This window comes from Microcaecilia unicolor, chromosome 1 (assembly GCF_901765095.1).
Source record: "Microcaecilia unicolor chromosome 1, aMicUni1.1, whole genome shotgun sequence".
Lineage (NCBI taxonomy): Eukaryota > Metazoa > Chordata > Amphibia > Gymnophiona > Siphonopidae > Microcaecilia > Microcaecilia unicolor.
The window spans coordinates 748,114,703-748,131,419 of NC_044031.1; the positions used below are offsets into that span (position 1 = coordinate 748,114,703).

Here is a 16,717-nt window from a genome sequence, read left to right on the forward strand (position 1 = left end):
GATTTCAGTACGAGTTAAAAAGAATCAAATCCGAATTTTTTTTAATGGACTGATTTTAGGATTACAAAAATCTGGTGCCATATAAAATATTAACAGCCGGCCAGGACATGTCAGAATGCTTCCGAGACAGGGCTCACAGGCACTGTGCAAAAGTGACACCAAGTGGCTGGACTGAGGGCCCAGGATTGTGGGGTTTTCTGAAAGGAGCCCAGATGTGTTGGCCCCACAGCCCAGAACTGGCACTACAAGGATGGGCCTAAGTGAGTTGGGGTGGGGGATACAAATAGTAGGAAAAACTCCCCTCATAGTTGTAAAGGAAGGCTCAGGTTTCCAGATCTCGGCCTTGGTGGTTCGAAGGTGAGGAAGGAAACTGACAGGTTCACCTCCATCAAAGACAAAAACCTCAGAAATAAGACATAGATGGGGCATAATTGAACGTCGCTGGTGATCTATTTTGGCGGCGGCGCTACAGATGGCCGGAACCATATTATTGAAAAAGATGGCCGGCCCGCTTTTTTTTTTCGATAATACGGTTTAGCCCGGCCAAATGCCAGAGTTAGCCGGGTTTGAGATGGCGGGTTTTGTTTTTCAGCGATAATGGAAAAAAATGCCGGCGACATCCAAGGCATTTGGTCGTGGGAGGAGCCAGCATTTGTAGTGCACTGGTCCCCCTCACATGCCAGGACACCAACCGGGCACCCTAGGGGGCACTTCTAAAATTTTTTTTTAAATATACAAATACCTCCCAGGTGCATAGCTCCCTTACCTTGGGTGCTGAGCCCCCCAAATACCCCCCAAAACCCACTCCCCACAACTGTACACCACTACCATAGTCCTTATGGGTGAAGGGGGGCACCTACATGTGGGTAGAGTGAGTTCTGGGGGGGTTTGGAGGGCTCAACACTTACCACCACAAGTGTAACAGGTAGGGGGGGATGGGTCTGGGTCCGCCTGCAACCAACATAAACTGTTCTAGGGACCTGCATACTGCTGTCAGGGAGCTGGGTATGACATTTGAGGTTGGCAAAAAAGGTTTTTAGTTTTATTGTTTTAGTGTGGGAGGGGGTTGGTGACCACTGGGGGAGTACAAGGAGTTCATCCCTCATTCCCTCCAGTGGTCATCTGGTCAGTTGGGGCACCTTTTTGAGGCTTGGTCGTGAAAATAAAAGGACCAAGTAAAAGCGGCAAAATACTGATTAACGCCGCTTTTTTTCCCATTATCCACAAAAGCCGGCCATCGGGTAGCCACACCCATGCCCGCCCATGTCCCGCCTTCGCTTCGCCGCCGGGGGTTGGTGACGGGAAAGCGGCGATGGTGTCAAAAAAGCAGCTTTTGATTATACCGATTTCGCCTCTTTTGCGAGGTCGCCGGCCATCTCCCGATTTATGTCGGAAGATGCCCGCCGATCACTTTCGAAAATAAGCCTGATAGACATTCTGGATTATGGTCCTCACAATTAGCGAGAGAATCTGTGTGATGCTCCAAGAAAGACCTAAATTATGTATCCAGTAGAAGAAAAAGGAAGGGGTGTTATCACAGAAGCAAGTGAATAGCGAGATGTTACTAAGGAACAAAAGAAAAGAAAGAAGCACTTTTCACTACAAAGGAAGTTCAATGATGAGAGGTCATAAGAGAATCAGAATAATATTATAAAGTATTTCTTCATGGAAAGGGCACAGATAGTGGAACCAGTTCCCAGGAAAAGGCAACACCAATAACCGAAGTCCAGCAACTCCTCTCTCTCTGAAACACCCCCCCCCCCCCCCCCCCCCACAAACACACACACATACACTCACTACCTCAGAGCCCTCACCAGAAGATGCAAATGGAAGAAAAGAACCAACAGGATAAAATTGGGGGAAACAAGACATTTTTTTTTTTTTTTAGATATGTAAGTGATGGAAGAAATTGCCAAAACAGAATTGAGAAGCTCAAGGTTGAAGGAGAGGAACTTACGTGTTCACAGATGAAGGACCAGAAGTAGGACCGTGGAAAACACTAATGGGAACGGATGTCTGACAGACCCAGACCGGTTCTCAGAAGACTGAGGAGCTAGCTAACCTAAAAGTAGCCAAAGTGATGTGGCCTGAGAGGATGCATCCGAAGGTACTCAAGGAACTTAAGGAAGTTCTGGCAGCTTTACTGTTCAACCTTTTCAATGCTTTAGTCTGGTGTGGTCCCAGAGGCCTGCAGAAGGGTGGATGTGGTTACTCTCCACAAAAGCAGGAGGTTGAGAATTACGGGCCTGTTAGTCCGACCTTTGTGGCGAGCAAATTAATGGAAACACTTCTAAAGCAGAGGATTGTATCTAGAATCAAATGGACTACAGGACCCAAAGCAACATGGTTTCACTAGAGGCAGGTCTTGTCAGACAAACCTAATTAATAACCAAAGTGGACAGCCAAACAGTTTGGATTTCGAGGAAGCGCTAGATGTGAAGGACTTAGATTTTAGCAAAGCCTGTAACGCACTTCCACACAGGCTCTAAAGTGACTGACTGGGTTAGAAACTGGTTAAGTGGAAGGAGACAGTGAGTAGAGATAAATGGTTCACTCCGAGGAAAAGGATGTTACCAGTGGTGTGCCCCAGGGATCGGTCCTTGGGCCGGCTCTTTGTAACATCTTTGCAAATGATATTGCGAAGGTCTGTCTGGTAAGGTTTGCCTCTTTGCAGATGATACCAATCTCTGTAATAGGGTAGACTGTAACCAGGTACCTCTAGGTGCAACCAAGGATAGAACAATCTCCTCCAGCCACAGGCTCCCGGTACAGTCAAGAAATAAATGCCCACCAGCAACTTCAATCTTAAGGACTTTCTTCCATGCAGGTTTCTAGTAGACCTGATACACAGTTCCAACAGCAGCATTCACCTTCCATCTTAAGCACATATAAGCCACCTGAAAGTGTGTGGCAAATAGTCCCCTTTAAGCAGTAGGCTATCAGCACACACCAGGATTCAATACAGGCTCACAGTCAGCTCCAGTCTGGGCTCTTTATCCAGTGCACAATAAACAGTAGTTCAATTCCAAATAGAAGCAGTTCATTCAGTTCATCCTCACAGTTAAATCACAAAGCAGCAGTTTCTACCTTCTACTTTCTTTACCTTCAGGAGAGTTCAATACTTTAGGGACTCCTCATACCCAAGGATTTTCACCCTGCATCAGATTCACTGGTAAATTCAATACTTTAGGGACCCCCCGTACCCAAGGATTTTCAGCCTGCAAATACTTTTGGGACTTCCTCACACCCAAGGGATTTCAGCCTGCTTCAGTACTTTAGGGACCTCTCTTACCCAAGGGTTTTCAGCCTCAACTGCTTCTCTCCTTCTGCTTCTCCCTCCTGGGACTCCTTCCCACCTGCCTAATCAATCCCTGGCTTCTGCTCTCACAACCAATCATTCTCCTTCCATTAGCTTCCCCCAGAGCTCTTGCACCCAGGGTTTCCTATCTCGCTTCCCCCTAGTGGCAGCCAAGCTACACATCCTGCCAGCTTACACCCATGTCTTCCCCTATTGCAGCTAGGAGTCCAGTCCGGGTTCTTCAACTCACCCCCTGGCTCCTTGCCTGCAATGCCTTCTGGGACTTGTATTTCAGACTGAAGCGGCCTTAACCCAACTATCCTGGATGTGATTCTATCACAAGACACATCAGAAAGTGTGGATAACATGAGAGATCTAGCAAAGCTTGAAAAATGGTCCAGAATGGGCAACTAAGATTCAATAATAAAAAAATGTAGGGTCATGCACTTGGGCTGCAAAAATCCAAGGGAGCAGTACCGTTTAGGAGAAGTACTTCTGTGCACGAAAGAAGCACAGGATTTGAGAGTGATTATATCTGATAATCTTAAGGTGGCGGAACAGGTAGAAAAGGCGATGGTCAGCGCCAGAAGGATGCTCAAGGAGAGGAACGACTAGCAGGAAAAAAGAGGTGATAGTGCCCTTGTATAAGCTTCTGGTGAGGCCTCACTTAGCATTCTGTGTGCAGTTCTGAAGACCACAGCTATAAAAGATATAAACAAGATGGAGTCAGTACAGAGGACAGCTACAAAAGTGGTCAGTGGTCATAAAGCGAATGGGGACAGACTTATAGACCTAAATATGTATATACTGGAAGAAATGAGGAGTGAGCAGTGGCCTAATGGTTAGCGTAAAGGGTTGCAGACCTGGGGAACAAGGTTCAATTCCCTCTGCAGCTCTGTGTGACCCTGCGCAAGTCATTTAACCCTCTGTTGCCCCAGGTATAATAGTAGTACAGTAATACCTCGGTTTTCGTTGACTTTGGTTATCGTCGGTTTCGGTTTTTGTTGATTTTTTTCCACGAAAAATTTGTCTCGGATTTCATCGGCTCAGATTTCGTTGGCGTGCCCACGTGACCTCGCTGCTAATTTTGTGAAAACAAAGGGCGACCCACGCGTTCTCCTGCTCAGTGTGGCGTTGTTTCTCATTGTGTGAGCACCACCCCGCGCATCTAGCCAAACAAATCCATATGGAAATAATTGCCTCGGTTTTCGCTGATTGTTTTCGGATGGATTATCAACGAAAAACCGAGGTATCACTGTATAATGTACTACATAGATTGTGAGTCCACTAGGGACAGTCCCAGTACCTGTAAAATTAAACTGTAAACTGCTTACCTCTAAGCAATATATAAATACTCTGGAAGAAAGGCGGGAAAAAGGGAATATGAAAGAGACTATTTAAATATCTCTGTGGCATTAATGTACAGGAGGTGAGTCTATTGCAAATGAAGGAAAACAATAGAATGAGAGGACACAGGATGAAAAAGTTAAAAGGTTGTAGGCTCAGGAGTAATCTATGGAAATATTTTTTTACAGAAAGGGTTGTGGATACGTGTAAACAACCTCCCAACAAAGGTGGTACAAACAAAGTGTCTGAATTCAAGAAAGTGTGGGACAATCACATGGGATCACTTAGGGAGAGGAAGAGATCGTGGATGCCGTGAATGAACAAACTGGATGGGTCATTTGGCCTTTATCTATCAACATGTTTCTCTTATCTGCTGCCTGTATTGGCTGCACAGACTTCCTTTTGCTGCATCCTGCCAGTGAGGAAACAGGAAGTGATATCAGCAAGGGTAGAACCAATGTTGCCAGGTGGGCGGTTTTACTGCCCAATTGGGCGGTTTTCCGCGACCTGCCGCGGGAAATTTTTGCCCGCGGCGGGTTGCGGTTTTTTGGGCTGCTTTTTGGTCTTTTAGGCTGTTTTTTGGGCGTTTTTTCCGGCCGCGGGGGGCGGGGTTAGTGACATTTTGGGTGGGGCTGATGACGGGGGCGGGGTGATGATGCGGGGGTGGGGGTGTCAGGGGCGGGGTTTGAGTTTGGGCAGGTTTTGGGCTGGATTTAGGCTGGTTTGGGTGGGAAAAAAATTTTCCACCTGGCAACCCTGGGTAGAACATAACAGGTGTTAAATGTACACTTACCCGTGTCAAGAGCAGTATTCTATAAATTTAGGTGCACATATGGTACTTAAATTTAAGCAACCTCTTACAGAATAAGGGGGTATGTTCTTGGAAATCCCCCACCAGCAACCTGTCCCTCCAACATTATGTCTGCTGAAAAATGTTGGTAGGAATGCACTTTTCCAGTTTGAGTCTTGCCTGAGTGGCCCACACAGCATCAAAGACCCTGGAAAGTTTGTATCATAGGACAGCCTCTGGGCATAACCATGTGACCATTAATGATTCACTTTTCAGCCTAGATCAACAATGGAAGGTCTGATACATGAACGGAGCACGGTCTCCTCTTGGCATGCAAGGAATTATTATAAGACACTTTGAATGGATTTGCTCATTGACGGTGGTATATACTTTTTTTACATATTAACATCCTGCTATCCTGACCCTACTGTGAACACAAAAATAGGCCAAAAGAGGAGAATTAAACCTCACACTAAAAAAAAAATAAATAAATAAGCCAGAAACCATTCTTCAGAACTGGAAAACCTTCCAGATCTCAGGACTCTGAACCCCTAATGCAAGATATCCAACTAAAAAGTCCACAGATACATATAGGAAAATAAATAATTAACTTTTTGGACGTAATTTCAGAAAATCATTTTCACATATACGGCAACATACACATGTAAATTATGCACTTGTGAGCTCCATCCACATAAGTATTGCCATACTGAGACAGACTGAAGGTCCATCAAGCCTAGCATCCTGTTTCCAACAGTGGCCAATCCAGGTCACAAGTACCTGGCAAGATCCCAAAAAAGTACAATACATTTTATGCTGCTTATCCTAGAAATAAGCAGTGGATTTTCCCCAAGTCCATTTTAATAATGGTCTGTGGACTTTTCCTTTAGGAAGCCATCCAACCCTTTTTAAACCCTGCTAAGCTAACTGCTCATTCTCTATTCTCTAGCAACGAATTCTAGAATTTAATTACATGTCGAGTGAAGAAGCTTTTTCTCCAATTCATTTTAAATTTACTACTTTGTAGCTTCATTGCGTGCCCCCTAGTCCTAATATTTCTGGAAAGAGTAAACAAACGATTCACATCTACCCGTTCCACTCCACTCATTATTTTATAGACCTCTATCGTATCTCCCCTCAGCTGTCTTTTCTCCAAGCTGAAGAGCCCTAGCCGCTTTAGCCTTTCCTCAGAGGGATGCCCAGATGTAAAATACATGCTCTGCGAGTTAAAGAAAGTATTTACAGAATTAGTACTTAACTGGAATTTTGGTATGTGTGTGCATACGTTGACACATAAATGCATACCTGTATATGTCATTATTCTAAACGTACACATAATAGGAGCATTGTTTATGCTACAGAATTGTACCCACAGGTTTTGAAAATTGGGCCAGCATATATGTGAAGCTGCACTTTTTTATATGCATACTTTTTTTTCCATGCAGGAGTGTCCCCGGATGGTGCGTGCCCTAAGTGTCTAGCCCAGGGCGCTACTCTGGGCCATATGTTTTGGTCCTGTCCCAAGATAACAGCCTTCTGGTCTAATTTATTAAAGTATACCTCGACATTGTGGCACACATCATGGAAACGCACTCCCCTTCTATTGTTTGGAAAACCATTACTGACCATCCCCATACCAGCAGGGTACAAAGGATTTGTACGCAGAGCAACTACAACAGCTAAAGCAGTCATATTGAAAGAATGGATCTCCTCCAAAAGCCCTACAATCCAACAATGGCGCAGTAAAATGATTGACTATATGAAGTTTGAGTGGAGAGTGGCTAGGTCTGATTCAAAGTTTTCAGAATCTGCCTTCTTTCGTGTTTGGACACCCTTATGGCAAACGCTCACGCCAGCAGGGAAAGGACACCTTATGAACATGTGAAACCCTGTGAGAAATTTAGTGTATATGTTTGCTAACATGTATCTCACTATTAAGGGAAGGAGGGAGGGGGGAGGTAGGGAGGGAGAAAATGTGAGCAAAATTCCTTGCATTTAGCAGAGTCGGTAGATATGTGAGAGTTTAAAGTATATCCAACATACGTTGCACTGGTTGTTACAACAAGTTCAAATTTTGTATAATGCTTTATTTCTATATTTACTTTGCTGTAATTGACTATATGACTCACAATAAACAGAAATTGAAATAAAAAAAAAATAAAAATATGTATACTTTTTGCAAAATTGCTCCATGCCAGTAAACCTTCATGTGAAGTATCTACTGGCATCCTTACACGACATACGCTTCACAATGCTTCGTGTTTTACAAAGCACTGAGCAAACGTGAACCTCGCAACCTGACTGACCTATTTCCCCATATGCAGAGCCCCTATACAAAACGGAGCTTCGCAGCTCCCTTAAATTTAGTCTTCTACCAAGAGGCACAGAAGAGCCATAGAAGAAAATGTACGATTCTCTGTAACAATGTATCTATTGACTGGAACTACCAAGCAGTTGCTGTAACTATTATAAAACAAAAATGTAAACAAATATTTTTTGCATTCCAATGCCGAGTCCAAAAAGTCTGTTATATAAACGGCACTGTTTACGATACGGAGGGTCTGATTCAGCGCGTTTTCTTCTTTTCTGCAATTGTTCAGAAGTTCCCGATTTACAACATCCCTGATTCATCTAGCACAGAGGTCCCAAAACTGCAGCATGCAGGCCACACCTGACCCATGATTGAGTTTTAGCAGGTCCACAGTGGCAGAGAAAGAGCTGAGACAGGAGGAAGAGGAGGAGGAGGATAGTTGGGTTGGGATAGAGGTGGTTGGGAGGCGGGGATAGTGCTGGGCAGACTTATACGGTCTGTGCCAGGGCCGGTGGTGGGAGGCGGGGCTGGTGGTTGGGAGGCGGGGATAGTGCTGGGCAGACTTATACGGTCTGTGCCAGAGCCGGTGGATGGGAGGTGGGGCTGGTGGTTGGGGGGCGGGGGGCGGGGATAGTGCTGGGCAGACTTATACGGTCTGTGCCAGAGCCGGTGGTTGGGAGGAGGGGCTGGTGGTTGGGGGGCGGGGATAGTGCTGGGCAGACTTATACGGTCTGTGCCCTGAAGAGCACAGGTACAAATCAAAGTAGGGTATACACAAAAAGTAGCACATATGAGTTTATCTTGTTGGGCAGACTAGATGGACCGTGCAGGTCTTTTTCTGCTGTCATCTACTATATGAGGAGTCATGGAAGCTGGTTCAGCCATTGCTACCTGTTCTGATATCAACTACCTATACTGGTACCTTCCTCTCACTGCTGATCTTGTGATGCACCAGATCAGAAGTGTGAGGGAGTAACCTGAGATTTCTGCACATGCTCAAAGTACCCACATGAGTAGCTGGAATCAGTGCAGGTGGCAACAGCTGATTGAAACAGCAAATAGGTAGAACTGGGCGAGGTAAATTGCCCAACACACACACAAAAAAAAAAAAAAAAACCAATGGAGGCGACACAATGTAACTAAAGACCGTAATGGACATTACCTGACTCTTCTTCCCCCTTTCCCTCCCTAAGTTCCCCCCAATTGTACCTGCCATACATGTACCTCATTCTACCACAATATCACCTTGTATACCTGTATATGCCATTATTCTAAACGGGCACAAAATAGGAGGGTTAAGTGACTTGCCCAGAGTCACAAGGAGCTGCCTGTGCCTGAAGTGGGAATCCAACTCAGTTCCTCAGTTCCCCAGGACCAAAGTCCACCACCCTAACCACTAGGCCATTCCTCCACTGTTGCTACTATTTGAGATTCTACATGGAATGTTGCTATTCCACTAGCAACATTCCATTCCATGTAGAGGTCGGCCATCACCAATGTGGCCGCGCAGGCTTCTGCTTCTGTGAGTCTGACGTCCTGCACGTACGTGCAGGATGTCAGACTCACAGAAACAGAAGCCTGCGCAGCCTTCTACATGGAATGTTGCTAGTGGAATAGCAACATTCCATGTAGAATCTCCAATAGTAGCAACATTCCATGTAGAATCTCCAATAGTATCTATTTTATTTTTGTTACATTTGTACCCTGCGCTTTCCCACTCATGGCAGGCTCAATGCGGCTTACATGGGGCAATGGAGGGTTAAGTGACTTGCCCAGAGTCACAAGGAGCTGCCTGTGCCTGAAGTGAGAATCGAACTCAGTTCCTCAGGACCAAAGTCCACCACCCTAACCACTAGGCCACTCCTCTACTAATGCACGCAACACTGGAACTACAACGCAGTTGAGTGCCTGTCACAGATGAGCAATGGGGAGGGGTGCAACAGTGCTTTGCAAAAGCTTCCTACCCCCTCTCGTCCCCTTTCTTAACCCTTTAGTGTCCAATGTTCCCATCAATCTGTTCCCACTGGTGTCAGCTAAACACGCTGTGATTGGCTGAGAGACACCTGGAGGGGGCATAATCGAAAGGGACGTCCAAATAGTTTTGATTTGGGCGTCCTTGCACATCCCGATCCCCAATTCTCTCCGGCGGTGGTCATTTCGTAAGAAAAACACGTCTAAGAGAAGGACACCCATCACAAAATCTGAAGAAAAAAAACGTCCAAGTGCTCGTCAGGGACGTCCTTTTTTTTTTTTTTTTTGAGTGAAGGACGTCCAAGTGTTAGGCACTTGAAAGGATGTCCCTGACGAGCAGCTGGACGTTTTTTGTTCTTCCAATTTTTGCGATGGGCGTCCTCCTCTGCATGCATCCCACGCAGCCCCAACGAGAGGTGCAGACCTCCCGTTAGGTTTTCTACAGTGCATGGGGTCGGAAAACCTGTCCTGTTTGTCTGTCCTAATTAGATTGTAAGCTCTGTGGAGCAGGGACTGTCTCTTCATGTTCAAGTGTACAGCGCTGCGTACGTCTAGTAGCGCTATAGAAATGATAAGTAGTGGTAGTAGTAAAACGGCTGTGCATCTGCCTTGCATGCGCATTATAATACTAATTAGCTCATTATAATAACCTGTATATCATTTGCATTCCCTTTTCGTTAGCTGCTACCGTGTGGCTGGGAGAACCCTCGCTAGACTGGCTAGAACTGGTTTAAAAACCACGTTGCTGGCTGGTTAAGTTTAGTGCACCTGGCCCTAAAGGGTAAATGCTTCAGTCTGCATCGTACTGTTCCCACCTTCAATCGAGCCACACACAGGTGTCCCCTTCTTACATTCTCACTCTCATAAAACAAACATAGAAAAGGGAAACAGAGAAGTCGGTGGAAAAGTAACAGTGGCAAGCTAATAATAATAAGTCATAACCAATCACAAAGTGTTCAAGTGCCCATAAGAGATCATTATTTAACACAAACCTAATAGGGGTAAGGAACAAATAGTAGTCATATAAATACCTAAAAAATAATAATGAGCAAAAATCTCTCAATGCTTTGTCTCAATTACAATAACCTTAAAAACAAAAAAGAAAAGTTGGTTTTAAAAGGCTACAATCGGAAAAAAAACACTTCATTCAAGGTTTAGAGTTGACAGAAAAAACTTAAGTCAACAGTGGATCTCTCAAAAGCACATTCCCATGATAAAATTACTTATGTGAAGCACTGGAGGTCAACATGACAGTTTATTAACATTATGCAGTAGTCCTTAATGGACACCAGAGGTAAAGCTCCATTAGCAGATAAAAATCCTCACATGCAATCTAAATACCTACATTATACTGAATTTATTTTCTTAGTTCATTGTAAGCCGCTTTGGGGCCGCACATCTGTGGCAAAAGGCGGGATATAAATGATCTCAAATAAATAAATAAATCCCATAGAGAGCCACAGAGAGCATGGGGTAGTGGGGGCGGGGCTGATCTGTAGCCTCCACCTGTGGCAGCTGACACGAGGACAGAGGTACCTGCAGATCCGGATCACCAGGCAAACCACGAGCAAGGAGCTGAAGGCACACACAACGATCACGGTGACTTTGAGGGTGAAGAGGTCCAGCAGGGAGCCGAAGTAGGTCATCAGAGTGTCTTTGGTGGCAGTGGTGGCGTTCTTGCCCGTCGCATCCGTGCTGGAGTTCAAAGCCCCAGGGGCAGCCAGGCCCAGCTCGGGTTCGCTGCTCTGCTGCTCCCCGATCGCCGCTGCGGAGTGTGCCAGCAGCGTAACCAGCAGTGCCACCAGCAAAGCGGGCATCTTCCAGCCACGGGCTTCCACGCAAGCCACGATTCCTTCCAGCAAGCAAGATCGCTTAATGGCCAAGGCTGGGAGGTAGAGGTTGCCCAGGGCTCTGTAGCCCTCTGATCCCTCTCTCTCGCCGCCTCTGAGTCTCCTGCACTGTAGCTTTGCAGAATGTGTGCAGGAAACAGGACTCCACACCCGGAAGGGTTTTTGCTCCACGTAGTGATGAATCATTTGATCAGGGATTCACAGGGGAGTGGTGTAATCTGGAAAGGGAACAGCAGCTGTTCCTTTCTTTTACAAAATGAGATCGAGATCTCTTCCTCCCCGCCCCCCGAGCCAGGTGCCTCCTGCTCTACCCTCCTAGAAATGTACAAAGATTGTGCATGCATGTCACAAAAATTAAGAGAAAAGCACAGCGACATTATTCCGGAATATTTATGATCTGGGGGAGGGGAGGGAACGATCAGTGAAATTTCAGTATGGGAAAGTTTCTTAGTTCCAAGGACTGGAGCTACTGTTCACCTGTTAAGTTTCAAACTTTTGATTAACTCAATCTTCTTTGTCTGTTACCTTGCAGTTCTCTGCTATGCTGCAGGCTGCTACCTTGCTTTATTCTCAAAATAAGGTTATCAATAGAAATCAAACCAAATAAAACATGGAAAAGAAAATAACATGATACCTTTTTTATTGGACATAACTTAATACATTTCTTGATTAGCTTTCCAAGGTTGCCCTTCTTCGTCAGATCGGAAATAAGCAAATGTGCTAGCTGACAGTGTATATAAGTGAAAACATTCAAGCATTACTATGACAGTCTGACAGGGTGGGAGGATGGGGGTGGGTAGGAGGTATGCATGGGGACATCAAAGCATATCATTGATATTCTAACAGGATGGGTGTGGATAGGTGAGGGGTGGAGAGAAATACAGCTTTATGGTTTATAAAGCGCTAGGAACCCCAGATCCTTGTTAAGTCCTTTCTGTTGGGTGTTAAAAGGACTTAACAAGAACCTGGGGTTCCTAGCCCATTATAAACCATAAAGCTGTATGTCTCTGTTGATCACCCCACCCCTCACCTATCCACACCCATCCTGTTAGAATATCAATGATATGCTTTGATGTCCCCATGCATACCTCCTACCCACCCCCATCCTCCCACCCTGTCAGACTGTCATAGTAATGCTTGAACGTTTTCACTTATATACACTGTCAGCTAGCACATTTCCGATCTGACGAAGAAGGGCAACCTTCGAAAGCTAATCAAGAAATGTATTAAGTTATGTCCAATAAAAAAGGTATCATCTTATTTTCTTTTCCATGTTTTATTTTGTTTGATTTCTATAGATTCTACATGGAATGTTGCTATTCCACTAGCAACATTCCATGTAGAAGTCGGTCCTTGCGGATCACCAATGTGGCCGCGCAGGCTTCTGCTTCTGTGAGTCTGACGTCCTGCACGTACGTGCAGGACGTCAGACTCACAGAAACAGAAGCCTGCGCAGCCTTCTACATGGAATGTTGCTAGTGGAATAGCAACATTCCATGTAGAATCTCCAATAGTAGCAACATTCCATGTAGAATCTCCAATGGTATCTATTTTACTGTCATAGTAATGCTTGAATGTTTTCACTTATATACACTGTCAGCTAGCACATTTGCTTATTTCCGATCTGAGGAAGAAGGGCAACCTTCGAAAGCTAATCAAGAAATGTATTAAGTTATGTCCAATAAAAAAGGTATCATCTTATTTTCTTTTCCATGTTTTATTTTGTTTGATCTCTATTGATAACCTTAAGAGTGGACTAACACGGCTACCACACTCCTCTGTTTATATCAGAAACGTGGCTCACAGAAGCTGATAGTTCAATATTGCCTTACATCTATCCACCCGGTTATTCTTCACTCTCCAAGACAGGGTAAAAAAAAGTGGCAGACTTTCTCTTATATTTAAGAGTTTTTTTTCCATGTGTCTTTAGTTAGTTCTGGAGTTTTCCCTGAACTGGAATATATGCTGTGCAAATTCTGCAATGATTCAAAAGAGGCAAATCAAATTGCCCTACTCCTCATTTACTGACTGTATTTTTAGATTGTAAGCTCTATTGAGCAGGGACTGTCTCTCTGTGTCAGGTGTTCAGCGCTGTGTGCGTCTGGTAGCGCTATACAAATGCTAATAATAATAATAATACTGTCCTCCGGGAGCTTGGTCCAAGGCAGAATCTCGACTTGTAGAGATTACTTCCTCTGCCACGTCCTAATTTTCTAGGATTATCTTCCTGGGAGACTTAAACCTACACTTGGAAAATGATGCGGACACCAATGTCCAGAAATTCAAATCGTTCATGAAGGGCTGCGAACTAACTACGTTCTCCGAGGGTGCGACTCATGAAAAAGGCCATATATTAGACTTCATGACTTCCTATTCTAATAGCTTGATCAGTTCATTCAAAAGGAAGCCAGTACCATGGTCTGACCACTTCCAACTGGATTCCACCATTGATTTCTGTACGTCAAGCTTAACCATGCATGAGTCCTCCAAACCAGTAGTGTAGCCAGTGATTAATTTTTGGGTGGGCCTGGAGGTGGACTGGGTGGGCACAGACCTCTTTCCTCTCCACCGTCCGCCGCCACCACATTTTGTGTCCACCCGTGACCGCCCCGCCCGCAACAGCCCCCTGCACTGACCTGAAGCACGTTCTCCCTCCAATCCAGCACCGGCGATCATAGCCAGCCTTCTACCACGTCCAGCGCGCGTTGTCGGAGCTTCTTCTCAGGCGCGTCCCGCCTACTCTGCAACTTCCTGCTGGACGTGGTAGAAGGCTGGCTATGATCGCCGGTGCTGGATTGGAGGGAGAACGCACTTCAGGTCAGTGCAGGGGGCTGTCACGGGCGGGGCGGGCCTGTAGCAAAAGTGGGTGGGCCTGGGCCCATCCAGGCCCACCCGTGGCTACGCCCCTGCTCCAAACTCGTCTCCACCAGAGGTAAAATCAATGAGGTCACTTTCTGGTCTGAGCTAACAGATTCCTTCACTACCTCATCTTGGTACCACATGGTTCGATCAAATCTCACTGGGATACCAAGGTGAAAGCCATACTAGACATAATTGCTCCATTTACTACTAAAAAGGTCAAGACATGGTTTACAGAGGCACTATCCATCCTAAAAAGGGAATGTTGCCTTGGAAAGCAATGGAGAAAGAACAAAGATACTATTAATAAGTCCAAATGGAAGTCAGCCTTCTGACGCTACAAAAAGAAGGAAGCTAATTCAGAATGTTAGTACTATAGCAGCCTAATAGGTCAAGATGATCATCAGCCTTATTTTCAAAAGTGATGGGCGCCCATATTTCGACCCAAATCGGGAGATGGGTGCCTTTCTCCGGTGGGCGCCCAAATCGGTATAATCGAAAGCCGATTTTGGGCGCCTTCAACTGCAGTCTGTCGCGGGAACGAACAAAGTTGATGGGGGGGGGGGGGTGTCGGAGGCGTGATGAAGGCGGGAATGGGGCATGTTTATCGGCCGAGCAGAGATGGGCCCCTCGGCCGATAATGGAAAAAAGAAAAGTGTTTTTAGCGAGAAGTTGGGTCACTTTTTCTGGACCCTTTTTTCTCACGAACAAGCCCCCCAAAAGTGCCCCAACTGCCCAGATGACCACCGGAGGGAATCGGGGATGACCTCACCTGACTCCCCCAGTGGTCACTAACCCCCTCCCACCAAAAAAAAAGAACTTTAAAAACTTTTTTTGCCAGCCTGTATGCCAGCCTCAAATGTCATACCCAGCTCTATCACAGCAGTATGCAAGTCCCTGGAGCAGTTGTTAGTGGGTGCAGTGGATTTCACCCAGGTGGACCCAGGCCCATCCCCCCCTACCTGATCCACTTGTGGTGGTAAATGGGAGCCCTCCAAACCGCCCCCCAAACCCACTGTACCCACATGTAGGTGCCCCCCTTCAGCCATAAGGGCTATGGTAATGGTGTAGAGTTGTGGGCAGTGGGTTTTGGGGGGATTTGGGGGGAGCTATGGACTTGGGAGGTATTTAACTTTTTTTAAATTGTTACAAGTGCCCCCTAGGGTGCCCAGTTGGTGTTCTGGCATGTGAGGGGGACCAGTGCACTACGAATCCTGGCCCTCCCACGACCCAATGCCTTGGATTTGTTCGTTTTTGAGCTGGACGCCTTTGGTTTCCATTATCGCTGAAAAACAAAACTGCCCAGCTCAAATCCGCACACATCAGATGCATTTGCCCGGCACAAACCGTATTATCAAAAAAAAAAGATGGGCGCCCATTTCTTTCGAAAATACGGTCTGTCCCGCCCGTTCTCGGACATAGGCGCCCATGGAGATGGGCGTTCGCGTCCGATTATGCCCCTCCACGACAACAAAATTCTTTTCTCCTTTAATAAAAAAAACTAGCTTCCACTAAGAATGATGAACATTTATAGAAAACATGCCCCACCACCCAAGACCTAGCTGATCATTTTGCCAATAACATCCTCCAAATTAGGTCGGAACTATCTAAAGCTACTCCAACAGAGGAAAGTAGTCCAACCTGTAATTCAGCCTCAATCGCCGGAGATCCTACAATCCAAGGACTCAAAACTGACCAAAATTCGGAATCTTTTAAACCACTAACAATTGAGGATGTAAGATCACTGCTGTTGAAATGTTCCCAAGCCAACTGCTCCCAAGATCAGTGCCCACAATACCTACTCAAATCCATCCCTTTGGAAGCAGTAAACTGGTTACTCAGTGATCTCAATGAGCTGTTAAAAACTGGCTCTCTTCCTCCTGATATGGGCAAAATTGTTCTCACTCCGCTGTTGAAGGGACCTGGCCTACAACATCGCCTGCAAACTACCCTCCGGTGGCAGGCATACCTGTTTTTACTAAAGTATTAAGTAGAGGAGTGTGGCAGCCGTGTTAGTCCACTCTTAAGGCTATCAATAGAAATCAAACAAAATAAAACATGGAAAAGAAAATAAGATGATACCTTTTTTATTGGACATAACTTAATACATTTCTTGATTAGCTTTCGAAGGTTGCCCTTCTTCCTCAGATCGGAAATAAGCAAATGTCTAATACTAAAGTATTAGAAACCTACATCAGTAAACAACTCTCTTTATATCTGGAAAACTTTTCTCTGTTACACTGGTCGCAATTTGGCTTCAGATCATCCCATAGTACGGAATCATTGCTGCT

At 45.5% G+C, this 16,717-nt stretch overlaps 1 protein-coding gene across 1 annotated transcript in view; it reads right to left on the minus strand.

Annotated features, from left to right (window-relative positions):
* Positions 1-11,541, minus strand: part of LOC115460679 (membrane protein FAM174B-like) — a 53,196-nt gene extending 41,655 nt beyond the window's left edge. Inside the window, exon 1 of the mRNA XM_030190445.1 lies at positions 11,254-11,541. Coding sequence (XP_030046305.1) covers positions 11,254-11,534 — 281 coding nt within the window. The 5' untranslated portion in view covers positions 11,535-11,541. The remainder of the gene's footprint in view (positions 1-11,253) is intronic.
* Between the last annotated feature and the right edge of the window lie 5,176 nt (positions 11,542-16,717).